The following is a 27696-nucleotide window of genomic DNA, read 5'->3' on the forward strand; positions in this document are numbered from 1 at the left end:
AGCAGATACAGAGAACCCATTAAGATGAATAATATCACTGAAGAGGCGAGGCCCGGATTCCGGGTCAGCAAACTGCTGCTACTCCTGACTAGAAATGCCAAGCCGTCTCTACAGCCATCCAACTTCCTAGTAGGAAGACAAGCTCACATACATCACGGTGGCCATTTGTTTATTCTGCCTTCCACTCTGCTTTGCTAAGGATTAACCAGCAGATACTCTTCAGCAAGAAAGTCCCCACGACACTCACCCACCACCCTTGATGAGATTGAGATCAGCATCTACTTCATCAGCACCATCGATGGCAAGGTCAATCTGTGTCGGGGGTGGAGTGGGGGAGGGAGGGAGGGAAGATACAAAACTACTAAGAGACTGTGCAAAGCTTGAACATGTAATAACTCATCAGATGCTTAGCAGCCCTATTAGCTAGGTATAGTTATTCCCATTTAAGCAGTCAAAAAACAGGCTCCGGGAGGTTAGGCTATTCCACTAGGGTCACCAGGAAAGAAATATGGGGTCTGGAAACCACACCTGGGTGCAGCTCTTACCCATGACATTACACTCCCTTTTCTCATTGATGGGCTTCTCTGTGGAGGAGCTAGAATTACTGAATACACAATCCCAATGTGGGTGACATCACCCCCAAGTACAGAAAAGATACATAGTACATCTGTGGTATTAAAATTTCACTGCGGGGGGGGCGGGCAACAGAAAAAAGGCTGAGAAACCCTGATTCAGAAGTCTCCATACTAATGTCGCAAAAAGAAAGGAAGTTTTGAGCAGACAGAGAAAACCCAGTGAAGAGTTATAAAGCTGACACACATTTGACGTGATCTGCAATTGGAAATTATCCGAGGCACCCCCACTATGACCCCACCAAAGCACCTGTCTGGGCTTGCCCACTGCCACTGTTAGGAAATTGCAGCACCAACCCCAAGAGCAGTCAGGAGCAAACGGGTTCATTCATCTTTCAAGATCTGAAACCAAGGAAGCTCCTGGACTCTGCATGGCAATGTGGGAGCCTTAAGTATGGTTATTTAAAACAGCAGTATGAAAAAACCTCAGGGTACAATTCAGTCCAAGTTGCTTGGCATGGCACAGGTGTAAATAAAGTGTACTGAGCTTCAGCTTCACTGTGCTTCCATCCTTTCATGGAGCCTGCCCTTGGTCTGAAGAGACAGCCTGCACTGCTTCTCCCCGCCCTGAACTAACCCCGGGGCCAGGCTACATGATGGCAACTCTCTGGGGCCCGGAAGGCTGCAACCTTCTTTGTGTGAGTTCCAGGCCCACCTTCAGCCCAAACCACTCTCCTCACAGTGCTGAACACTGACTGACACTCTGCCCTGGCTCTGCCCACAGAAGTCCCCCAAACGAGCCCCTCCCGTGGTTCTGACTCACCCCCTGAGGCCCACATGTACCAAGACGACACAGGTTAGTAGACCAGGTCAGTACCCTCTGGAATGCTCTCTCCTCCCCTGGCCACCCTGTCTTCAGAGTTCTGCCCAAGTTTCTTCTTCTTCACAGATTACCTCTCCCCACAAACCCTTCTAAGTAGCACTGCTCCAGCACCAGAGGCATCTGAATTCATAGTCAGGCTCTACCAGTTACAGGGAGCATGGCTTTGGCAAATGGCTTGCCCTCTCTGTGTCTTTTTCACACCTGTAAGATGGGATGATGATGGTATGCGCCCTCAAGACTACTGGAGATTAAGTAGCTGAATACACACCTAGCACTTGGCATAACACGTAGTACACAGAAGGGCTCAGTAAATGCTAGCTATGAGTATGCTGCTCACCCTCATCAACCACAGTCTCCTCTGGACTGCCCATGTGTTCAACCATCTTTGCCATAACACTTCATTGTAATCTGTTTCCAAATGTCCATGGCTGCCTCAGATAATTACTTCTTATCTCCACTTACTGGTAAGCTCCGTGGGCCGGCTCACTCTTCTACTTCTGACCAAGGACCACAGGAAGCTCTGGGTTCAATCCCCCTTCACTACGCCCATACTGAGCCCTCAGGGTTAAACCACAGGGAATGTACTGGAAACTAACAACCTCTCCCCTCGTGACCTTAGCCAAATTTAATATTCAAAATCCCAGGAGAAAACCTAATATGACTCACTGACCTTTCTCCTAGACTCAACAAGATATCCAGAGTCCGTGCGCAAGTGACAGCCGTAAAAAAGGAGACAGAAAGACACAGCAGCCCCTCTCTCTCTTACCTCTGGGTGTCGGTCCAGGTCACTGAGAGTTAAGCCATACTGCAAGATGAGCTGACGGGCCTGTGGAGAACAAGAAAAAACACCCATACTCATTTACTCTGAGCGCGTGGCAAAGATTCTCAGCATTCTTCTGGATTTAAGTGTTTGACACAGAGTCCTGACCAAGCTCCCTCCCAAATCCAACTGGGCCTACTAAGAGGTAGGAGCTATAGCTCCATGAATGGCAAAACTAAGTTAATTCATCCTGGGAGCCAGAAGGAGGCAAAAAGCATATAGTGAAGACTCCCAGTGCCAGGCTAAGAGTTCCTTCTCCGTGACCTGCTATTTAAGACAATGCCATGGACTCCTAAAGCTTATGGTAGTACAGTATTTAAAAAAAAAAAAAAAAAAAAAAAACCTCCCTAAAATAAGAACTGAGTTGATACAAAGTGATCTCCAGGCAATCATGTTGAATAAAAATAAGCAAAAGAATATACAGACTCAGCAGAATGTATCAAAGGCAGGATGTCCAGAATGGCTAAGTGAGGAGCTCAGCAAATTGAGAACACCACACTGGGAAAGACTTAGGATTTACTTTAGAGATATGCCTCATATTAACCTTAACCTTTCAAAGGGGCTGACCAAAGGGGAGAGGTGGTGTGGTTACTGCCACCATGTGGCCCTGAGCGGACTGACAGCTGGAATAAATAGACCTTGGACCAACCAAATCCAAGTGATAAGGATCTGTATTCATGTCAACGCCTACAATAGAGAGAGGAATCAAAGGATGGAAAACTCTTCCAAAGGCATGTCTTTTTTTTTTTTTTTTTAAGATTTTTATTTATTTATTTGTAAGAGAAAGAGAGAGAGAGCACAAGCAGGGGGGATAGCAGGCTCCTCACTGAGCAAGGAGCCCAATGTGGGATTGGATCCCAGGACCCTGGGATCATGACCTGAACTGAAGGCAGACACTTAACCGACTGAGCCACCCAGGCGTCCCCCAAAGGCATGTCTTAAAATATTTTCTGCTTAAAATGAAAAGCACCCAAGATTAAAAATCAGAAAATCTCGACTCTAATCTTAAATGAACCAGCCACATGACCCTTGGGCAAGTTTTCTTATCTATAGAAAGACGGAGATGAATGAAATGACCAATGTCAATCTTCAAATCCCAAATCCTAAGATTCTTAGAAGAAAACATAAAGATCCTGGAATTTGCAATATACAGGCGTTGTTGGGATCCTAATTCAAACAAACTATAAAAATTACTTTCAAAGGATAAGACAAAAGGGGAAATTTGAACCCTGGGTTTGTTTTTATGTTACCAAAGATTATTGTTAAATGTTTTGGTATTACTGAGATGTTTAAAAGCCTCCCTATTTTTCAAAGAGACATAATGAAATACATATAATCAAATTATAACTGGGATTTCTTTCAAAATAACCGAGGTAGAGGAGAATGGGATACAGATGAAAACAAAATTGTCCATGAATTAGTGATTACTGAAACTGGGTGATGGGTACATGAAAGTTCATTGTGTTGTTCTTTATCCTTTTTGAAGTGTGAAAATTTCCACATAAAAAGCTAAATTAAATTTTGACTGAAAATATCAAATTGTAAAAAAAAAAATACATGATTTTGTTCTTACTAAAGAAAAATATATAATGAAGGGAGAAAACAATAAAAATGGTATTGCAGGGGCGCCTAGGTGGCTCAGTTGGTTAAGTGTCCGCCTTCAGCTCAGGTCATGATCCTGGGATCCTGGGATTGAGCTCTGAGTGGCATCATCAGGCTCCCTGCTCAGCAGGGAGTCTACTTCTCCATGTCCCTCTGCCCTTCCCTCACCCCTCTCCCCCCCGCTCATACGCGCTCGGCCTCTCTCTCTCAAATAAATAAGTAAATTTTTAAAAATGGTATCACAGAATTACTTCTCAGTTCCTAGATTTCTCCAAAAGTAGTACTGGAGAAACCATCCTAATTCCAGATCCTGAAGCTTAACAATGGGAATGTCTGGAAGGCAGCCTCCAAGATGACCATCTCCACCTCCTGGTATTCATGCCTTTGGATAATCCCTGTCCACAAAGTCCCAGGATCGCTCTGTGTGACCAATGGCACACAGCAGAGGTGATGTAAGGTACTTCTGAGATTAGTTTATAAAGAATGCCATGGGGTATGTAAGGGTGGCATGCTCTAGCAAGATCCTCCCCTCCTAATCTCCCTCTTCCCTCTGCCCCCTCTCTAATCACACATGCCAGGGGAAACAAGCTGCCATGTCCTGGAGACACCGACAGAGCTCTCTACCAAACAGCCTGTGAAGAATTAGGGCAACACCCACGTGACTGAGCTTGGAAGTGAATCCCTGAACCACAGTTGAGTCTTGAGATGACCACAGCCCTGACCAACAACTTAACTGTAACCTCTGCAGTGACCCACCCAGCCAAACCACTCTGGATTCCTGACCCTTGGAAACTATGCGATAATAAATATTTGTTGTTTTAAGCTGCTACATTTGGGGGTAATCTGTTCCACAGCAACAAGATATTGAATACAGATGGGTGTTACAAAAATGATACAAACTGTACATAGTTCAATGCGATAGTCTACCACACAAAACTGTGTGATGTACTATGGTTTCCTATTAATTTTATGTACTTTAAAAACAATACTAAACCGCATTCAGATATATTACATGAAAACTAGATGTCAGGATTCCTAAGGAAAAAATCCTATGTAAATTGATCATTTTAACACTTCCTAAGTTCAAAGACTGCTTGCACCACTGGACAGTGTTACTGTTTCCTGAGGATGTCTCATTTGTCAATCTGGACCGTAATCAGAGTATGAGAGAGCACACTTTATATACTCTTGTTACCTTACAGCAGTTAGCGTCATCTGAGGTAATAGTTGGGTAAATAACCAACTATTTTGAATTCATTCTAGAAGGAGTCACCTAGTGCAAACCCCTGTTTAAAGAAAGAAATGGATGCCCAGAGAGGTCACAGTGGTAAGTTAGGGACAGAGTAAAGACCAGAAATACAGTCTCCTGCCTTCCTGTCCTGCCTAGGGACTAAGAAGGGAATTAGAAGAAAAGGAAAACAGAGAGAATGGTAAAAGAACAAGAAGCAGAGAATACAGGTCCATTTATAAATGGAACTGAAGTCATCTTATATAATAACACGTTATTAACAGTAACAATATTAAAAGGAGTTCTTTGAGGTCTTGGCATTCCTCCTCTATCTGAAATGGCCTGCCTTCTCCCAAAACCCAGCCCCACATGCCCAACTCAAATGTTATCCTTTCCAGGAAGCCCTCCCCAATTCCCTGGGCAAGGAGTAGGATCTCCTTCCTCTAAAACACACATTATCTCTACTTTTCTATTTGTAAATAATGACACACATAAATGTAGCATTAATTCATCCAACAAACACATACAAAGTGCCTAAGAGCCAGACAACCCACTGGACACTGGAGATGGTAACACCTCCCATGCATAGAAGCCTCATATCCCTATAACAGTAAGTATACCCTCAATGATCACTATGCCCAACTGAATTCTGCCTCCTCACCAGCACCAGGAGCCAACCCATCCCAGTTCCCGCCCAGAGTGTGGCACATGAAAAGAGCCCAGTAGAGAAGTGCTGTCTATGTGGTATGGCTGGGAGGCCCTGCCAACTTCCGCAAGCCCTGGGACTGTCGTCTTCCTGGACAATAAGCAATAACACAAAGACAGAATCTGCTCTTGCTTTAAACAATCTGCATCCCCATCCGCAACATGGAGAACCCTGTACATTGACCTCAAGACCCATCAGGGTAGGACCCTTTAACCTGTTCCCCATCTGCAAGTCCTACAACCCTCCCTTCTCATCTCTGACTAGACTCCCCACAGGACCCCTGTGAGTGGCCCTGCACACACACAGAAGTCAGAGTCACAAATGGCACAAGCTTCATTCTTCCTGTTACGTGCTGAACTGTGTTCCCCTGAAAAAACAAACAAACAAAAACAGGTTGGAGTCCTAACCCCCAGTACTTCAGAACGTGACCTTATCTGGAGATAGGGTCTTCACAGATGCAATCAAGTTAAAACAAAGTAATTGGGCTAAGCCCTGATCGAATATGACTGGTGTCCCTAGAAGGGGAAATCTGGACCAGACAGATGAACACAGGGAGAACGCCATGTGAACATGAAGGCAAAGATCAGGACGATGCACCTACAAGCCAAGCAATGCCAAAGACAGCCAGGAAACCACCAGAAGCTAGGAGAAAGGCACACCACAGATTCTCCTTCATCTTGCACTTGATCTCAGAGTCCTTGATCTCAGATTGCTAGCCTTCAGAACTGAGACAATAAATTTCTGGTTTTTAAGCCACACTCAGTTTATGGTACCTTGTTACAGCAGCCCTCGGAAACCAATATGCTAACTTCAACACAGCGGCCCAATTGTGGGGCTACCAAGCCAATACCGGCTCATTCAGCCCAAATGCAGCCACAGGTTCTTGACTAAGATTAGCATCCGCTGGGTACCAGACACTCTTGAGCTCACAGGGTTAGGGGTCTCCTGAAGGTGCAGAGCAAACACCCCCGTCTGCCTCTTCCAGCTCTTGAAAGTGGAGGGAGCAGTAAAGCTAATGACTAGCTTGTGCTTTTGGAAAAGACAGGAACCAGTGCCTTGTCATTGCAATCCCACAGCTGGGCCCCCAGAAGCCTCTGGTGACTAAGGACAGCGGCATGTGGCAGACCAGCAATCCTGTTATTCATAAATTTCACAATAAAATCTGAAAGCTTGTCTTTTCCCTTCTATAGCCTAACTGAGGTGCACTGCAGGCGGACGTGAAAAATAAACACTGTTTTTGGCTCAGACCAGATCTGGCTTTTAAATACATTTTTTTTAATTGTCCTCTTTCAAAAACTTTTAAGGAAAAAATCTACAAAAAAAAAAAATCCTTTAAATCCCTATGGGTTTACTTGTTTAAAAGGTAGAACATGAAATATTTTGACTTTTTCAATCATTTCAGAAGACTGCATCTGGCTAAACTTAATGCAAAGTAAGTTTGGGTGTGACAGGAAAAAAACAAAACAGTAACTCTGAACAAGTGAATTTTTTTAAAAAGCCCTGTGAACTGTGAATGACTCCTCCACTGAATCTACTGAACTGGCCAGCATTTTCCAGTCTGGGTACACTGTTATCACTTACCACCATAAAATGCAGGTGGGTTAGGAGGATGTTATTTTAAAAACACAGAATTAAACCTCCATTTAAAGACAGCAATTTGAATACCTCCCTTTGGCTCAGCTCTTTCCCAAAACCTCTTTAAAACTGTAATAACGGAAATTTTCTAAAACACATAAACTCTAAAAAGAGGAGAAAACAGTAGCAAACTTTAAAAAGTGAGACCACTGAGGGACAATGGTAACTGGCAAAAATGAGAAAGACAAATCTTAAGGCAGTACTGCAGGAAGCTAAGAAGCAACGAAATAAACAGCACAGAAAGAACCTCCCAAAAGATTCGGGGCTGCGAACTTCAGGAAGCAGAAACAGCAGTGGGAGTAAAAGAGGGAATACTCGTTGAAAGGTTGAAAGGGTACTGAGGAACCTGCTCTCTCTCTCTTTCTCCGCTACTCCCAAAGCAGCATGTTTCTTCTCTGGAGAAGGTCCAACAGCAGATCTCAGGACTGGCTACAGGCACAGTTGAAGACCGGGGTACTCCATCAGTGAGCTCTTGCTACACAGCAGCTACTCCAAAACTTGGAAGCTTGAAAGAGTGAATACTGAACAGGCATTTCTCCAAAGACATCCAGACAGCCAACAGACACAAGAAAAGATGCTCCACATCATTCATCATCATAGAAATGCAAATCAAAACTACATTGAGGTATCACCTCACACCATGGCTAAAATCAGAAACACAAGAAACACCAAGTATTGGTGAGGATGTGGAGGAAAAGGAACCTCATGCATTGTTGGTGGGAATGCAAACTGGTGCAGCCGCTGTGGAAAACAGTATGGAGGTTTCTCAAAAAATTAAAAATAGGGGCGCCTGGGTGGCTCAGTCGTTAAGCGTCTGCCTTCGGCTCAGGTCATGATCCCAGGGTCCTGGGATCGAGCCCCGCATTGGGCTCCCTGCTCCGCGGGAAGCCTGCTTCTCCCTCTCCCACTCCCCCTGCTTGTGTTCCCTCTCTCTGTGTCTCTCTGTCAAATAAATAAAATCTTTAAAAAAAAAAAAAAAAAAAATTAAAAACAGAACTACCATTGATCCAGTAATTCCACTACCGGATATTTACCCAAAGAATATGAAAACACTAATTTGAAAAGATATATGCGCCCGTATATTTAGTGCAGCATTATTTACAATAGCCAAATTACAGAAGCAGCCCAAGTGTCCATCAACAGATGAATGGATAAAGAAGATGTGGTATGTGTACACACACACACACACACACACACACGAATATTACTCAGCCATAAAAAAAAAAAATGAAATCTTGACATTTGCAACAACATGGGTGGATCTAGAGGGTATGATGCTAAGTGAAAGAAGTCAGTCAGAGAAAGACAAATACCATATGATTTCACTCATATGTGGAATTTAAGAAACAAAACAAAGAAAAAAAGAGACAAACCAAAAAACAGACTCTTAACTATAGAGAACAAACTGGTAGTTATCAGAAGGGAGATGGGAGGCAGGGATGGGTAAAATAGGTAGGGGATTAATAGCACACTTACAGTGATGAGCACTGAGTAATGAGTAGAACTGATGAATCACTATTTTGTACACCTGAAAGTAATATAACACTGTATATGTTAACTACACTGGAATTAAAATTTTTAAAAATTAATTTTTTAAATTATATTTTTAAAAATTAATTTTTTAAATTATATATTTAAAAAAAGCAACTATGTATTAATTGTCATGATTCTATGGACTGACTGGGAAGTCTCTGGAGTGGGCTGGTAGGTGTAGGATGACTTGCCTCACATGCCTGGAGTTGCTCGGCCTCTTACCCTCCAGGACAGCAGCCTGGGTTTGTTCACACGGTGGCAAAATGGTTTCAGCCACAAGATGAGCCAAGCCCCACTGCAAAAGCACTTTTCGATTCTCTGCTGGCATGCCATGTGACCATTTGGTCACATCCCATTGCCAAAACAAGTCACAATCAAGCCCAGAGTCAAAGAAACATTGCAGAATGTTGTAGACACTTCTTTCCCAACTTCCACAGGTATTTTGCTGAAAACTCAGAGCAAGATTATATCCGGAATAATGACAGATGTCTTCTAGCCCTTTTCGCGTACTTGGATCCCAGCACACAGGTAGCCATGCATACCCTCTCCCAAAGGGGCATTGGCCAGACTTCTCCGCGAAAGCTGAGCAGCCGGAAGACAAATAATCTGACATCAGGAGTTCCCCAACGAGAGGGTTTGGCAGACAAGCCTGGAGCAAAGATCACCTTCATCCTATGAGCTAGTTTCCAATCAGCCTCTTAGTCCAAAATGAGCAGATAGCGAAGGAAGGCCAGAATAAGAAATGACCAAAGCAATCTAAAAATATTGACTGTGTTGGTTGGTTGTCAAAACTCTGAATTATATGCAAAAAAGAGTAAATTTTACTGTACGTAAATTATAATTCCAACAAACTGTAAAAAAAAAAAAACTGAAGAAACAGATACATAAGGAGAAAAAAATCTTAAAACAAAAAATTATCATTAACAACTTCATGGAGACAAGGGAAGAAATTGAAAAAGTTGAACCCATTAAACAAGAACAAACAAAAAACCCTCAGAAAACAAAACAAAACAAAATATTATTTAAAATTAAACATGAGAGTAAATAAGCTCAATAGAAGGGTTAGAAAAGACAAAGCTAAGAAGATAATAGGACAAAACAGGCCACAAGCACCAAGGATACAAGCATCCTAGAAAGAAAGACCAGAGAAAATAGGGGCAAGAAAGTTAAAGGAGTAATGGAAAAAACTCCCCCAAATCAAAGAGTATGAGTTTGCAGAATGAAATGTCCCAGCAAGGGCCCAGCAGCGTGGACAAAAACAAACCAACACTAAGACACAGCATGGTGAAATTTCAGAACACTGGACATGAAGAAAAGCTAATATAAGAATATAAAGGTTCAGAAAGTGAAAAAAATAGGTTTCAGGGGCACCTGGGTGGCTTAGTCTGGTAAGTGTCCCACTCGATCTCAGCTCAGGTCTTGACCTCAGGGTCGCTGAGTTCAAGCCCCGTGTTGGGGCTTTAAAAACAAATAAATAAAATTTAAAAATAGGTTTCATACAAAGGATCAAGAATCAGAATGGCATCAAGCTCCTCAACAGCAAAGTGAAAATCAGGACAACAGAGACAATAGATAAATGCCTTCAAAATTCCTCAGAAATGATTTTACATATACTTCTCTAAATCAAATAACCAACTTCAAGAAAGGCTAGAATAAAGACATTTTCAGATATCCAAAGTGTCTGCGAATTTGCATCCCACACACTTGGATAGCTACCTAAAGGATGTGCTTCACCAAAACTGAAGTAAACAAAACAAAAGGCTGGGGGTGAGAAAAACAGGACCAAGAAAGAGGACGATCCAAAAGAGAAGAGAAGAGAAGAAAGGTTCTTGACTGCAAAGGGAGACCCCAAGACAACAGCCAATTGCACCTGCCACAGCATTACCAACCCCAACGACCCAGACAGACCTGGCCAAGACGAAATGGGTGGGGTGTAATAACCAGAAAGAAGTGTCAAAAAGAAGTGAGATTTTCCCATCCGTGTAGAGTCTGGGGTTGAATGAGTAAGGAGTACGCAGACAACCAAGCAAATGAAAAAAACAAAGGCAACATTTACTTAACTTTTAGGAAAACGAAAATAACGGGCAGGTAAGGAGGTGTAATCACAGCACATTACATGGCTGCGCCAGAGTTTGGCCAATCACGACTTTGTACACACTGAGTAACGCCTCAACAAAATGTAACTGTATGGAACATCAGGAGAGAGGGCTGTGTGTGAACTGGGACAGCAAGGAGGTAAAAACTAAGCAAACACCCATCTTCCATTCATCCATTCAGTAGAGAATTACTATACCAAGTTGAAAAATATTTTTAAGTAGCAAGAAAAGCATGTAGTTTCCAGATACTGGAGCAAATGTCCAACCAGCTAAGAGTTTTAAAACTCCCCATATACTACACCATGCCTAACACAGAATACACTGAAATATTCACTGAGTGAATACATGAAGGCATCTATAGCCACACTTCTGAGGAGCAATCCTCCGTAAATATCTGCTCTCCTGCTCCTGGCTCTCTCACCTAGAGCAACCCTGGTGCACAACCCAAAGCCACACCTCCATCTCCTCCGGGACTCAGAAGATTCAGCAGCCAAGTGCCATGATGCGGAATGGAAAGCAGGACATACCTGGAAGGAGGTGGGAATGCAGACAAGGTTCAGATTCTCTTGTTTCACTCTTTCAGCTGTGGAGACAAAAGCCGTATTGGTGGTTTTTCACTCTCCTCACTTTGTTTCTTGTCACATGCACATTTCCTCAAATCCAACAGGAAAGGAAAGGTCTATCCCCCACTGACAGATGCCTTTCATTCTGTGTCCCCAGCCTCAGTGAAAAAGCTTGTGAACACACATCGCGCACACAAGACAGGGACACTAGAAAGCTCAACGAGTAAACACTAACTACAAAAAGAGCAATGTCACGTGTTTGTTACTATTATGTGCCTGGCAATGTTCAAAGACCTTTGTACATGTGAACTCTTTTAATCCTAACAACCCAAAGGTGAGTTGCAATTATTATTCCCATTTTATAGATGAGGAAACTGAGGCACCGACTGGTTAAAGTTCACTGCGTAGATATAACACTAAAAGGTGGCAGAGCTGAGCTATGATCCCACACAGTCTAGCTCCAGTCTTAACTACTTCCTTACATTGCCTTTCACAGAAAAAAAGAGAACTTTACTTTTACATTTAGCAAAAAATATCATTTGTAGGCCCCAGAGGGTGGGCTGACTCATTTTGGATTTATACCTTTCTGGGGGAAAAAAAAAAGTCTTAAGGAAACAACTATCTTATTAAAATTTCAAGTCTTTTTAATCATTGGGTCTGCATCGTGGGAGGTTCAGAAGGCACTACTCAACCTCACAGTAATCCTTGTGCCCTAAAATCCTCCACACACTCAATGCTAAGGGAGAAAGGTATGCAACACTAAAGCCCGGGGTAAGCCAATGAGGATTCCAGAAGCCCTCACGCCAGCACCACAACCACTCTTAAAGACACAGTATTCCTGGACTTTGTCTCCTGAGCACTGCCCCTTGGCACTAGAAGCAATCAGCAGTCAGGCAAGCCTCCCCTCTGAGCTTTGTTTTAACAAACAAAAGCAGGGCAGTAAAACCTGTTGAACAGCCACAGGGGCTGATAATTCCTGAGCCTTTCGTAAACTCAGAGACACCCTAATCAGAAGGAAATCAGCACCGGCAGGAACCAGCCACCAACTTCGGGGGGCCTCAAATCCACTCCAGGGTCATGGACAGGGCAACTGAGCTCAGTTTGTCGGTCTGAGATTGCCTGAGGAACCCAAAGGCTTTAGAAGGCCCCCCTCAAGGCCCCTGGGGCCACACACAGGACCACTGTGAGAATTAAAATTCTATTGAGACCTCATCTTAAATCAGCTCCTCCCCTCCAGATGAGCAGAGTAAACAAAGCCAGGCATCCCCCAAAGGTGGCTGAAGAGGCCCAAAAATACCTCTCAGAGCAGAGTTGGGCAGGTGCCAAACCTGTACCCCACTCCCTCCCCTTCCTCCCCCCCCCACCATCCCACAGAAGACCCAGTAGATAGCCCAAGAGCTTACCTATTCGCTGCACAGCATGAACAATTGTAGAGCCACTTCCAATTCCTAGCACTTGATTATTCTGCCAAAAAAAAAAAAAGGAGAGAAAAAACCCAAAACTCATTAATACCACATTTTACTCCCTCTTTAGCCCACTTTGTAGATCAATTCACAACATGAGTGCAAGGTAAGTACTGTGCCCATTTTATAGAAACATCAGCACTGAACAGAACCACAGGAGAGTTGTACTTTATCCTAGTGCCCAGAGCCATTTATCAGCAGCACCCTCCTCCTTTCATGTCTGCCCCTAACATCACCAATTCCTCCTTTTAAAAAGATAAACTGAGGCACATTAAAATTTTTTAAGAGTTTATTTGAGCAAGTCAGGCAGCCTCCAATCTAGCAGACAGAAAGGAGCTCTACGAAACAAAAGACTTTTATAGCCAGAGGAAGTGTGAACAAGGAAGTCCTAGCAGGCAAAAAAGCAGACTGGTTATTGCCAGGTTACTTTTCTTTAGGGGATGGCAGGGGTCTCTCAGGCAGATTACCTAACTAATGCTGATCTGACAATTCCTAATTTAACATTCCATTTCTGAGAGAGCTGAAACAGTAATTAAGTCTCTTTTTTGGTGACATGAGCTTAGCACAAGTGACTCAATTTGGGGCCTACTGTCTTGTTTATAACAAAAGAAAATCTCACTATGGGCTTCCCCTTACCAAATGAGTTGTTAATCAGTTGCTGGAACTCTAAGAAATTTGACATGAAATATTTCAGCATGCTGAACTTCCTGAAGTTGCTTATTCGAAGTGAGGTTGTGTAGGGGGGGTAACTGATATTATTAAATGATGATTTAAAAAAAAAAAAAAGGTAAAATCATGATACTGTTACAACCTGTCCACAGGAAAAACCCAAGAACCATAAATTCATATGCAGTCAAGAAATGTTCAAATGAATTTACAAGATCTTTAGGGTAATAATCAGTTGAATCTCATAAAACACGGTTAATTTGCATTTCTATGGACAGAAATTATCTGCACTGTTAGAAGTGTTCTAAAATTAAAAGTCTCTCCCTACAGAGCTGTGACAGGCCTACTTGGAAGGCTAAGGCACACACCTGCAAGCTCCAGCACTCCAATGAAAGGATATCCAACAATCTCTTTTGCTCACTTCCAAGTCTTAAATGTTTCCTTAAAAGGTTGAATTCTTCTCTAAAGTGGGGAGGGGCACCTGGGTGGCTCAGTTGGCCTTCAGCTCAGATCATGATCCCAAGGTTCTGCTCAGTGGGGAGTCCGCTTCTCCCTACCCCACCCCCTGCCGTGCCCACACGCGCACAAGCTCTCTCGCGCTCTCTCTCAAATAAATAAAATCTTTAGAGGGGGGATAACTGGTCTTGAGGTTACAAGGGGTTGTTGTGAGATCTGACTTAAATTAACATGTATAAATCTTCTTGGTAGGTGCTAAATAAATGGTAGCTGCTGCTTTGGTTTTTAGCTCTTTTGCCTTAGACTGGCAGGAAGTTGCTTAGGAACTGAGTGAGCTCCACATTAGTTCCTAAATGCAGTACCCTGACCCTGTTTTGCAGTTTGTGGTCTAACTGACCTTGGCTGGGTCCCTAGTCTGCTTAGGGACTTGCCCCCTTTCTTAAGATGGCAGGCTCAGTAGTATGATGCCTGTTTTTTGTCCTTTGCACTCACAAGTACTCTCTATCTCTTACACATTGTCCCTACTGCAGATAAAGACTCTTTCTCATAATCCTAACTAAGCCTCACCCTCTTCCCATATTCTGAGGCAGGCTTGGGCAAAACAGGGACCTCCTGGCATCAACTGGTCATAATGCTGATGTGGTTTGGTATTTCAAAACCTCTGCCATCCCCTTGACACAGGGAAACTGAAGAGACCCCCATTAAAAAAAACAAAAAACTGCTTTTTTGCTCCTTTTCCTGCTTCCATTCTTGCGAGGACCTGCACCCCCACCCTAAACACACCTTACAGTATCAATAACATATGTCCTACTTGTAAAGGTCAAGGAGTTAAAGATACCTTTAGAGTCTTCCAGCACAAAAGATAACATCTACGGAGTGACTAGGTGGGGTCATCATGAACAGTTTTCCAAGACCCTGACTCCAATCACCTTGATGCCAAGACCCCTGGCTCCAGGGCATAAGATGGAAGACACCTGAGCACTCAACCTTGTTTTGACCAGTTCCTAGATGCCTGAGAGGCACGTACACCAGGCCACTGTCCTCAATTAAAAACCCCAGCCCCCAAGCAAAGACGAGACTCCTTCCTGAGTCTCCAGACACTCCATCTGCTATACTCTCTCACGCTATTCAATAAACTCTGCTCTCACTTCCTACTGGCTCGAGTTTGATTTCAATCCTGTGTGAAGCCAAGACCCTCTTGGCTGGTCCTGTGGGACCCCCTCTGGTTCCTCAGACCTGGCCAGCCTGCATCACCCTAAAAAAAGGGTAACTTTCAAGGTTACTTCAGGCTTTCCCCCCTTCTGCTGACTTCAGGGAGGCTCTAGATGGTGGGCTTGATGTCCCCCCGAGATTTCCCTGTTACGCCAGCAGCCTGAAGGTACCTGTGGTCAGTCCCCTGCCATCTAGATATTAAGCTTACGTGAAACGCCACTGAAGCCAGAAAACTCTGCTTTTCACTCTTGGGGTGTAAGTAGGCTCTGTGTTTTTCGTGGGCCTTTTCCTTTCTGACTGTCCCTGGGTGGGCCAGAAATCTTTCAGTACTCACCACAGACCATTTTTGTAAAGCCAGCTTAAACTGCACATTGTAAGTAAGCCAAATCTTTTGCCTGATAGGAAGCAGGGAGTGTTAAAAAAACAAAACAAAACAAAACAAAAAGGCAGCCCTGTTGGGACCCCTCTCACTCTTGAGAGCTTTTTCTGTATCTTCACTTAATAAAATCACTTTACTCAAAAAAAAAAAGGCCCCAAATGGAGTCCTTATGCTAAGTCCCAGGTCACCAAACCAAGACTGGACTTAATTACAGTTTCAGCTCCCCCCAAAATGGAATCTTAAGCCAGTCAATCAGGAACTGTCTGATCAACACTAGCTAGGTAATGTGCCTGAGAGACCCCTACCATCCCCTATAAGGAAAATGACCTTCTAATAATCAACCTGCTTTCATGCCTAGTACAACTTCTTAGTTCCTGCCCCTTCTGGCTATAAAAGTCTTTCATTTTGTGTAGCTCCTTAGAGCGCCCTTCTGTGTGCTAGGTTGAATGCTGCCTGATTCATGAATCATTGAATAAAGCCAACAGATTTTGAGGATTTACTCAGTTGAATTTTGTTCTTTAATATTTCATAGGAGAAAGAAAAGTCCTGGGGGCAAGTCAGGACAAACTGAGAGCTACAGCCAACATCCCTCACTTCACACAGGACAAAGGCCACAGGAATACCCAATGCCAGCCCCTGGGCCCATATCTGGTATGGTCCTTCTCATAGCAAGACTACATCTCAAACTATAAAAGATTAGAAAGAATGGCCAACAAGCAGAGGGAGCTACAAAAAAGAAATCAAATGCTAATACCCCAGCAACTAAAGCACTTCTAGCTGGGCCTCCCCTATCTACAGAGGGCTTTACCCATCAGCCTGTGTGTGAAAGCTGATGGAAATCACTTTGACTAGCTCATAGTTCCCAAGTCATCAAACAGATCAAGGAGCCTCAGAGCAGAGCTTGGTCTAGGTCAGAATTCCACCTTCAATGATGCCCTCAAGAATGCAATGCATCCAGTAGTCATTTAGCTACCTAGGCAAACCCTAACAGCAAGGTCTTCCAGACAAGTGAATGGTATGTCAAAATGTTCAAAATAGCTAAATATGTGAATATGTAAAAATCTTCAAGTAATGAGAAAAGTACTTAATTTATAATGCCTAGGTAGGCTCAACCTGACTCTCACACCTGATCTGAAGCCCATAGCTCTAGCTCTACCATACTCTGCCAGAATCCTCATTACCATACACTCATGTCACCCACAGGCTCCCAGCAGGCAGGTGGCACTCAGATAACTTTGGTGAGTCAGACAAGCTCTATGAAAGGCTCTTCCCTTGACTCCTGCAGGAGGCCAGGAAATTGCAGGGACCTGCCAGGCCCAAAGCTCTTCAACTACGTGGTCCTCCTACCTTGGAATCAAATGATTGGCCCAGGAATCGGTGTCCTAGCCAAAGCAAAACAGAGATAGCCGAAGGCTGCCTGTGAGGTGGCCCAATAGCAGACAGCTGCCAAGCAAACTCTGCTGGAGAAGCAGGCCCCTTCTGATGGGCAATACTAAATCACATGTCATACATGCAACATCGGAACTTCACTCACTGTGTTGAGTAGGTTAACTTGGAAATACTTCTGCTGACCAACTGGAGTCACTACTCACCAACTTCTTCAAGCTAAGTCTGTCTAAAAACAATGAGAACAAAGGAAGCTACAGACCTTCAGGAGAACACGGCCCTGCATGGTAACCTAACCTGGGTGGCCATACTCCCAGAAACAGGCAGATCTAAGTTCAGAGTGGCTACCCAAAGGATTCAGCAGCAAACTCGCCAAGTTTTCTATCCATCCAGATGTGGAAGTGATCACCACAATGGAACACCAATGGGCTAGGCAACTGGAAACCCTACAGTCCAGAGAGTCTAAGCAAAGGGCCACCAGTAACCTTACAACCTCCGTATTTGCGTCTACACTCCATACAACTCAACAAACACTTACCAGGCAGGCCCCACTGTGACCAACACTGAGTGAAGATAAGGTTAACTATCCACTAGGAGCTTACTCTTTAGGGGGATAGGAGAGATAAACATATAGATGACTAGAACATAAGACACCATAAAGCACCTAAGAGGTATAAAGTGCTACAAAATCAAAGAGATCTCGCCCGACTTAGGAGACTAAGGAAAAACTGAAAGGAGAAAAGGGTCTTTGAATCAAACTCTAAAGGACACATATGATTTTAACCAGCAAGGTCAGAGGACAAGAAAGAGCATTCTAAGTAGAGTGTAATGATATTAAAATGCACACTATATGCCAGTATATATTTTCCAATGTTCTGGTACATGGAGAAGAAAGGATTACAGAAGGACACAAGACTGTGGGCTTCAGGAGAAGAACCACAGCCTCTCATCTGTGTATCCTCTCCATCTGGCCCAGTACCTGGCTCGCAACAGATACTTCAGATATGGTATGGGGACATTAGGATGAGGCCACCTGAGGGCCACTGTGACAAATAGATGAGAGATACAGAAGATGATAATGTATCACTTGGAAGGTTGGCAGAGGGGACAAGATAAGGGCAACTGCAAACCTCTGGCCATGTGGAGAGCCTCAACTAGGAAAGATGATAAGTCAAAGGGAAGGGTCAGGTCTAACAACATTCCAAAGGTGGAACCAACAGAACCTTGCACATGACCATCTCCATAAACTTAGACGAGTAAACAATTTCAAGACACAAAGCGCTAGATGACACATGGCTTAGATGGTGCAAAGGATACCGCCCTGGAGAGGGCAGCTAGCTAAGCCTTGACAATTAGACACATGACTATGTTCAATAAATGTACAGGTTTGAATTAATTATTCTGTTTGCAAAGTATCCAGGACCTGACTTTCCCTCTCCCTGTAGCCACATTTCTGGCCACCACACCAACTGCCTGACACATATTAGGCCAACAAATATCTGGTAAATGAATGAAATGAATAAATCAACGTTTAAGAGTAGAAAATACAAAATTCAAGTAATGTTAGCATCTCAGGAAGAAGTTTGGTAGGGAAAGCAGGTGCAATTGAGATTGGGGTGAGGTGCCCCCAAAAGGCCAAAGAAGATCTCCCCATGATCACCTGGTAATTTCACAGAATAATGTAGCTGGAGTCCAGTGTTTTGTAGCTCCAGCCAGAGGTGGGGGCTTGAAGATTTTTATGGAAGCAAATACACTATAAGATGAAAGTCAGAAAGACTTATGCCACCAAATGTTAATAGGTTAATAAGAATACTAAGATATGGGGCTTCTCTAATTGTACAGATTTCATTTACTCATCTATTAATTATTCACTTTATACAGGCATTTTAAAATTTCAGCTTACCATCCCAATTTTGTAGCTGAGGCACTGAATCCTAAAAGTAGAGCCGGACTACACATTCTGCGTTATCTCTGTGAATTCCCATAGAAAACTCCACTGCTAACCAGACTGGAACAAACTACACCAGAACAGAGCAGCTATGGAACCGGTGGAAGGGCACTGGAACAGGGGTCACCCAGTTTGGGTTCTGGAGGATCTACAGAACATGCTGATCCACAGGTTACCACACTGGTCCCTCCCACTTAGCCAAGGTATTTGAGGATCAAATACCATCGTAGCAAAGTACTCTGTACATGAAAGCATTAACAAATGTAAAGAACTATCACGAGAGGAGAAAGGGAATCAGAAACCACTTTCTAAGAAACAGAAGAGAGAGACAAAAGGCCAACAAAGTCAAGGAAACTCCACCAAAGGGCAGAGATACTCCACTTGGCTCGACGGAAGTACCATAATTAAGATAATTAACTTGATTGATGACAGCAAATCCACTCAGGTTAAGAGACTCCACTAAACAGCACCACACCCACCACTTAACTGGGGCCACGACCTCACCGGTAACAGCTAAATCTTATCTCTGCGCCCCAACCTTAAAGAATAGATTCCTCCAGAATCCCATTGTCCACCCACCCCTGTCAAAGGCAGGTGGTTTTTAAATCCCTCTTTCGCTCTCTTTCACTAGTGAGTACACTCAGGACCGTACACGCGCCAAACCAAGAACCTCCTTGGAGTGAAATTTCAAAGCAATTTTCAAACCAGCTCTCCACCGGCTTCCCAGCACAGAAAAGAGAAGTGAAGATCTCTTGGCAGCTCCAGAACTCACCATTTTCTACTTGTTAATAAGGAAGCCAGCCGCACGGCAAGTCCCTTCCAGCGCCACTCCAAACACATCAGACACCACCACACTCCACTTTGCAAACTGTTACCCGGCCAGACAAGGAGTCTTTAGAGAGCTCAACTTTTAGGAATCTCGCCCCCATTCGATCCCACATGTAAAAGACCTTTAAGGAGCACGGAAAAGGGGGGATCTAACCCCGGGTACAGTGTATACCCTCTCCCCTCTCACGCAGCCCCCGCCCCGGCTCCGGCAGTACCCGGAACACGCAACACGAGCCCATCACGCAGAGCACGGGAGCCCCACGCCCGGAGCTGCTCACCCTCACGTGGTTCTCCACGGCCGCGCGTCCCGCCAGCTTCTTGGCCTCCTCGGCCTTGGACATAGCGGAGGGGGCCGGGCAGGCGCTGTTGGCGTCCCCACCGTAGGTACCTGTGCTACCGACGCCGGCGCGGGTGCCGGACTGCGCGCGCCCGGGAGGCTGCACGTGGGAACCCAGGACGCCCCAGCTGTTCCCGCCTCCGCCAGAGGCCGCGCCCCCGGCCCGCCCGGGCAGCGGGGCCAGGACCCGCCCGTAGAGGGTGCTGAAGGGCCCGGGGCGCTGCATCCCGACGCCAAGCTCCAGCCTCCGCCACGGTCCCGCCCCTGGCTTGTCCGGAAATCTGGTGGCTGACGCATACGGCCCGCGCCGGCTACTGCGGGGGTCCTTGCTGGGAAGTGTAGTTCTGTGGCTTCGGCAGGCCTAACCCACGCACCAGCCGGGACTACCAGTCCCACAATGCTGAGCGACGGGCTTGGGCGCGCTGGACCGTGAGGACTGAGCCAAGAACCGAACTTGATTGTGACGCCCAGCCGGGGTGTTCAAGCTACCTTTGGGTGGGTTCCCCGGATACTTCTGTCTGCCCTCGCAAGCGAGAAGGGGGTGGTAGAGCTGAACCTGTCGTTTTTTCCAGAACTAAGAACATGGCCGTGGACGAGTCCTTAGGCCAGTCGCTCTTCTGGAGACGTCGCCCCCTTTTGAGAGTGACTTCTGTAGACACTCCCCAACGAAATGCACATGCGGTTTGGCGGGCTTGTTATTGGACAGAAAACGGGTTCTGAACTCAGGTTCAGCTGCTCCCCGCTGGAAAATCATTCGAGAGACAAGTGATGGTGGGAAAAGAAAGGTTACTTTATTCTGGATGCCGGCAACCTGGGAAGATGGTAGACTAACGTCTCAAAGACCATCTTCCCCATCAGGCAAAGCCAGAGAGTTTTAAAGGGGAAGGCATTGAAAAAGGGAAGGGGGCTGCGTGCAGAGAAGCCGTGCCCAGGCAGCTAGTCGTATGTGGACATGACCATAAACAGACTTGCTGGCGTCAGTGGCATTTGTTTTCAAATGTAGTCAGGCCTTATCTTCTGGCCTTAATTCCTCAAGGCCAGTGGCCTGCAAATCTAAGGAAGGTAGGCTGGTTCTGCTATAGACCTTGGGACTTAGGTTAGCAAGCAAGGAGTGCATAAGCATGAAGCAAGTTAACCCTAGACAGTTGGAGTGCTGTTACACGCTGAAATCTTATCATTAGAGCTGAAGGCCCAGGACTGCAAGTTTAGAACTCCCAGCCTTAGACGTTGTTCTGCACCAGACAGTTTTGGATGGCTTACCATCCCACGATGGACCTGGCCCCGCACATAAAAGTATGTCCACAGAGACCTGGCAATCCTTGCTGTCTAATGAAGGGATTCAGAATAGGTGTCCCCAAAATGTGCCACTTTGTCAGGTGGACTATTTTGAGCTGAAGGCAATCCAGACCCTGAGGACTCAAGAGAAACTTTTGCTCCTCCCTCAACTGCCTAGAAGTATCTAAATTGGGTGTCTTTCCTAGAATAAGAGTTATTACCAATGATAAATTTTACCTGACACATCTGTATAGCAGAGCAAACATCTAATTACGCATCATCTGCTCCCCTATTGCCTGTGAATTGCCCTCCCCTTTGAAGCCAAAGGCACTTACCCTATTCCTTAGCTCAGAATGGCATATATATATATATATATATATATATAGTCTCAATATACGCCAAGAATTTGTCTCTGTGAACCCTTGAGCAGCATCAGTCTGATTTACCAGGTACCAAGCCCCAAAGAAGGGATGGATTTCTGTCTCACATCAAGAAGGAGGCAAGAAAGGAAGAAAATAACCTGTTCTGCCACTTCAGTATATAAATGAGTTCTTCAGAGAAAGCAGAGGGGCCCTTTCTAAGACTGGGCCACACCTTTTAGCCAGGGACCCTCAAAACTGGCTTCCTCACCTCATTCAGTTCTCTGCCTGCTCAGTGATCTTCCCTGCTCACTTAATAAAATACCCCTGCCCAATCCTCAGCCTCCCAGTCCCCACCTCATGCCCATCATATCATCCTATTCTTCTCGAATATCATCCTGTTAAGTAATCTGTTTATTTATTGCCTGTATTTCCCCTTTCTAGAAAGAAACAGAAAACTTCCCTTTCTTCACTAACAGATGCCTGAATTTACAGAATGGATGAATATAGGGAACCAGCCCTTGGTTCCTCCTTCCCCTCATCCTCCAACTCCCCACCCTCACCCCTACTCCACCTCAGGTATGGTACAGAATAATTCCCCTCATTATTAGCTTAATAGCAGTTTTAAGAGTTTAAGAAATAACTTTGCTAAGAAACAATGATAAAACAACAGACCAAAATAATTCCATCTCAAGTGTTTTTCCTGTAACTCTGGAGCTGTTGGCTAAGTATGAAGCACACTGCAGGCATCGGATGCTCCACAAAGCATTTCTGATGTCTTTTACACTAATTGTTTTCTTTGCTGAGTTCCCTGACTCAAGGCTCAGCCAGAGCTTAGAGGGGAGGGACTTCTGGTAGAGGCTGCTGGGCCTGGTGTCACCACACATGGGCAAGGTGCAAGCACAAGAGGAACAGACCTGAGGTCAGCTACATTTGTTCCCTCCACTAGAAAAGCAGGTTACATCTTGAGTACCATTTAAGTGGCCTGACATAAAGTTCTACTAATGGGAAAAGAAGCTGCAGGAAATGAACAGCTCTGTTTTTATTATTACGGAGAAGATAAAAGCAAAACAAGTTGCTAACATTCTCAGCATGTTTTTCTTAAATTGGTTAAAGTTGGTTAAGTCCAGACTCTCCCAGGCTTCAATTTTTTATCTAAATATTTGTTGGCTTTATAACTCAGATGTTTTGATTATAATATTTTAATAGACTTTACTTTTTAAAACAGTTTTACATTCATAGCAAAGTTGAGCGTAAGGTACAGAGATTTCATGTATATTCCCAGCCCCCACATATGCATAGCTTTCCCCATTCTCAAACATCCCTCACCAGAGTGATACATTTGTTACAGTTGATGAACCTACATTGACATATCACCCAGAGTCCACAGCTTGCATTATGAGTCACCCTTGGTGTTGGACATTCTATGGATATCCACAAAAGTATAATAACATGTATCTACCACTGAAGTATCATACAGAGTAGTTTCACTGCCCTAAAAATCCTCTGTGCTCTGCCTGTTCATCCCTCCCTCCCCCTTAATCCCTGGAAACCACTGATCTTTTTACTGTCTCCATAGTTTTGCCTTTTTCAGAATGTCAGATGGTTGGAATCATATACTATGTAGCCTTTTCAGATTGGCTTCTTTCACTTACTAGTATGCATTTAAGTTTCCTCCATCTCTTTTCATGGTGTGACAGCTCACTTTTTTAACACTGAATAATATTCCATTGTCTGGATGTACCACAGTTTATCCATTCATCTATTGAAGGACATCTTATTTGCTTCCAGATCTTGACAATTATGAATAAAGCTGCCATAAACAGTGTGCAGGTTCTTGTGTGGACATGTTTTCAGCTCCTTTGGGTATACTAAGGAGTATAGTTACTGGATCATATGATAAGAGGAGGTTTAATTTTGTAAGAAACTGCCAAACTGTCTTCCAAAGTGGCTGTACCATTTTGCATTCCCATCCACAATGAATGATAATTTCTTGTTGCTCCACATCCTCACTAGCATTTGGTGTTGTCAGTGTTCTGGATTTAGACCATTCTAATCAGTGTGTAGTGGTATCTCAAGGTTGTTTCAATTTGCATTTCCCTATCGACATATGATGTGGAATATCTTTTCATATGCTTATTTTCCATCTGTAGATCTTCTTTGGTGAGGTGTCTATTAAGGTATTTGCCCCATTTTTTAATCAATTTTTTTGTGTTCTTATTGTTGAGTTTTAAGAGTTCTTTGTAAGTTTATACAACAGTCCTTTATCTGATATATCTTTTGCAAATATGTTTTCCCAGTCTGTGGCTTGTCTCCTAATTCTCTTGACACGGTCTTTCACAGAGCAGAACATTTTAATTTTAATGAAATCCAGCTTATCAATTCTTTCTTTCATGTATCATGCTCATGGTATTGCATTTAAAGAATCATTGCCAAAGCCACAGCCCTCCAGATTTTCTCCTATGTTATCTCCTAGTTTTATAGTTTTGCATTTTACATTTAGGTCTATGGTCCATTTTGAGTTAATTTTTGTGAAGGGTATAAGGTTTTTTTTTTTTTAAGATTTTATTTATTTATTTGACAGAGAGAGACACAGCGAGAGAGGGAACACAAGCAGGGGGAGTGGGAGAGGGAGAAGCAGGCTTCCCGCTGAGCAGGGAGCCCGATCCGGGGCTCGATCCCAGGACCCTGGCATCAGGACCTGAGCCGAAGGCAGACGCTTAATGACTGAGCCACCCAGGCGCCCCAAGGGTATAAGGTCTTTGTCTAGGTTAATTTTTGCATGTTCCAGAACCATCTGTAACAACTTCCCTTAGAGCTCAGGTCCCAAGAAATTTTGTGTACTTCTGGTTAACAGAACTTCCTGCTATTAGACAACAAAAGCTATGATCAGACTTCTCAGAAGCTCAAACCTTTCACTTTTCAGTAATGGAACACAGCTGATAGATTTAAATAAGTGTTTCCTACTTTTTGTACATTTCCTATCATCCCTAGTATGTTTGAGGTTACCTTGTATTGTCCCCTTATATATTCACCTGGGACCAAAAATATAGGCAGTGCTACACCTTACGTATTTTATGAATGCCTTTAATTTTTACCCCAAGAAGGCTTTGAAATAAATACACTTACCCCAAAGCCACACTATCCGCTAAGGAGAGAAATCACCACCTGTTCTTTGAAATTATGCTCAACTGCCTAGACTGGATCATGCAATATGCACCAAATAAAAACAGCCACCGGCAATGTAAGGGGTCCCAAATTTGCTAGCACCCTACAAAATTTAACACAAATGTCTTCCCATTATCAATTTTCCCCTCCCCTTAAAGAAATCTCCCCTTCTTTGTTCCCACAGAGAACATGCCTTCTCTCTCCCCTTTTCTTCTCAATATACTCAGCCTAAGCAGAAGGTGTCCATTCGGTTGTGGACAAGCCATTTATGGAGCATTTACTACATGCTGGGGCTTGCTCGAGACACCAGGAATACAGCAGTGGGCCACACAGACAAACAGCTGTTGTTCTGAAGCTCCCATAGGAGTCCAGGTTCCTGCCTCCATTGTTGAGACCAGAGCATCTTCCGATGGAAGTGCTTTCATTCCCTTAACTCCTCAAAGGTGGATGATGCTATTAAAAGAGAACTCTTCAAAAAAAAGGTAAAGTATGACTCTTAAACAGGTTAAAAATGAATACATTGTTTACTGTCATGAAGGAGGAAACTGGTGAGGTGTTACAACCAGTTTAAAGGAAAAGTAAACCAAAAAAAAAAAATCACAGATTTATGTGGAGTTGGGATGTTGAACTGAACATGCCAGTGGGGGCAAAATGAACTTATTCCACGGTGGAACAGGGACATCAAATGAACTCCTGCTAGACAGAGCTTACTTTCCATGACTATGGAGAAGAATGACTACAGACAAGCAGACAATCAACGAGAATGACTTTGAATTGCCGTTCGTTATCTATAGTTTACAGAACTGCAAAATAGCTTTTATAGAATCAGATAACCTAGAGGAGTGTCCTCTACAGTCTAGACAATGCAGAGTTTTCCACCAAAGCACAAAATTTTCCCTGCAATGCCAATGTTAAGGCTCCCACGGATGCTATCTCTCTCATGCTCCAGGGAATTGGCACAGGATTTCTCAGACTCAGCACTATGGACATTTTGAACCACACAATTCGTTGTTGTAAGGAACAGCAGCATCCCTGGCCTTTGTTCACTAGCTGCCAGTAGCACTCTCACACCCTGCAGTTGTGACCAACAGTGTCTCCAGATATTCCTACCCTCTAAGCACAGTTTTATTTTAATTAGACCAATTTAGGGAATATGCCCACTCAGAACCAGTAGGGGCAGATGTGGGAGGTGGGGAAGGCTTTGTTTAGTTTGATCTTCAAATTCTTTAGAAGCTAGAGTCACCTTGGCCCAAGGACTGTGGGAAGGAGGGGTGGAATAAAAATTAGGGTACTGTTCCTGGGTGGAAGAAAGAAATGGACACTAGGAAGTTGAAGAGGGACATGGCCACTTGGGCATGGGAGTACCAAGACTATCAGTCTTTTGCTTTGTATCTATTGTGTTCACTCTTATTGTATTTGCGGTTCAAACTAGACTGTTCCAAATTCCTTCTGGAAACAAATGGATTTATAAATACATTAAACAATCAATACAATATTAAAATGAGTTGTCATCTACTCTTTACACAACCACTCTCTGCTAATATCAGGGACACAGTCTGTGAATGAGCAATGTGGTAAAGGAAAAAAATAGCTGGAATTAAAATATTTTTGTAAGCAATTTCCATTCTAGATATTTTACACACAACAAGGGAAAGTTGATTTGCAATGCTATTCTACTGAAATACTATCCTAACCAACACCAGATCATGGGAAATGTCACTATTTCCCTGCAGATGATATATTTAGGCAACCAACAAACAAGAACCATTGCAATGAATGAATAAACAAATTCCAAGCCAGGGTTTTAGGAACAGTCCCTTCTTTCACTATATCCAACTAATCACTTTCTACCTACATGTCCTACCTCCCTTGTAACCATCAGACCCAGACCCTGTCTTTATGTCCAACAGTCCTGCCCCAGTTCAGGCATTTGTCATTCCTAGACTACCACAGCAATGTCATAACTTCTCTACCTTTCCCCAGTTTCAACTTCCTTCCACAACCATCAGAGCAATTTTTAAAAAACCATATCTGATCATGTTATCCCTGCCTAAATTTTACAATGGCCCCTCACTGTGTTCAGGATAAGTTCCAAACTTGCTAACGAGATATTCAGGGGCTTTCTGTGAGTGGACCCTGTCATCTGACTAACTCCTACCTCATCTTCTAAGACCCAGCTCAGGCCTCACTTACTGAATAAACTTAGCACATCACTACTCTTCACGCTGATACACAGTATACGCCTATGCCTACTTTTGCCCACTAGGGGGCAAGCTCTCTGATTCAGAGCGTGGAGCCTACCTTTCTTATGTCCCTATTCTCAGGGCTTTATGCTGGCACCAGATAGACATTCAGTATGTGGTTATTGGATGGGTGAATGGATGAATGGGTGGGTGACGAATGGATAAAAATCAGCATGTTAAAATTTCAGTACAACCCAGAAACTGTATAATTGCTTACAGTTTATCAAAATATGATTTAACATATATAATGTATATGATTAACATGTAACATCATACACAACTATATGATGTAATGGAAAGAAAAAAAGAATTGAGTTAGAAGAACTAATATTTTGTCC

The 27696-nt window shown here is 43.8% G+C and overlaps 1 protein-coding gene and 1 long non-coding RNA gene across 3 annotated transcripts in view; one reads left to right on the forward strand and one right to left on the reverse strand.

The window, feature by feature from the left end:
• Window positions 1-20586, reverse strand: part of RPIA (ribose 5-phosphate isomerase A) — a 30439-nt gene extending 9853 nt beyond the window's left edge. Inside the window, exons 1-5 of the mRNA XM_036091609.2 lie at window positions 20255-20586; window positions 13042-13102; window positions 11603-11658; window positions 2222-2281; window positions 248-312 (exon numbers count right to left, since the gene is read on the reverse strand). Coding sequence (XP_035947502.1) covers window positions 248-312; window positions 2222-2281; window positions 11603-11658; window positions 13042-13102; window positions 20255-20539 — 527 coding nt within the window. The 5' untranslated portion in view covers window positions 20540-20586. The remainder of the gene's footprint in view (window positions 1-247; window positions 313-2221; window positions 2282-11602; window positions 11659-13041; window positions 13103-20254) is intronic.
• Window positions 20587-20724: 138 nt separating this feature from the next.
• Window positions 20725-26591, forward strand: LOC118535274 (uncharacterized). Of its 2 annotated transcripts, XR_004917110.2 has the most exons (4): window positions 20725-20808; window positions 20886-21606; window positions 22392-22526; window positions 25300-26591. It is a non-coding gene; the product is annotated as an uncharacterized LOC118535274 (long non-coding RNA). The 2 variants fall into 2 exon arrangements; XR_013442170.1 differs by having other exon boundaries at window positions 20725-21606.
• Window positions 26592-27696: the final 1105 nt, after the last annotated feature.

This window comes from Halichoerus grypus, chromosome 10 (genome assembly GCF_964656455.1).
Source record: "Halichoerus grypus chromosome 10, mHalGry1.hap1.1, whole genome shotgun sequence".
Taxonomy (NCBI): Eukaryota; Metazoa; Chordata; class Mammalia; order Carnivora; family Phocidae; genus Halichoerus; species Halichoerus grypus.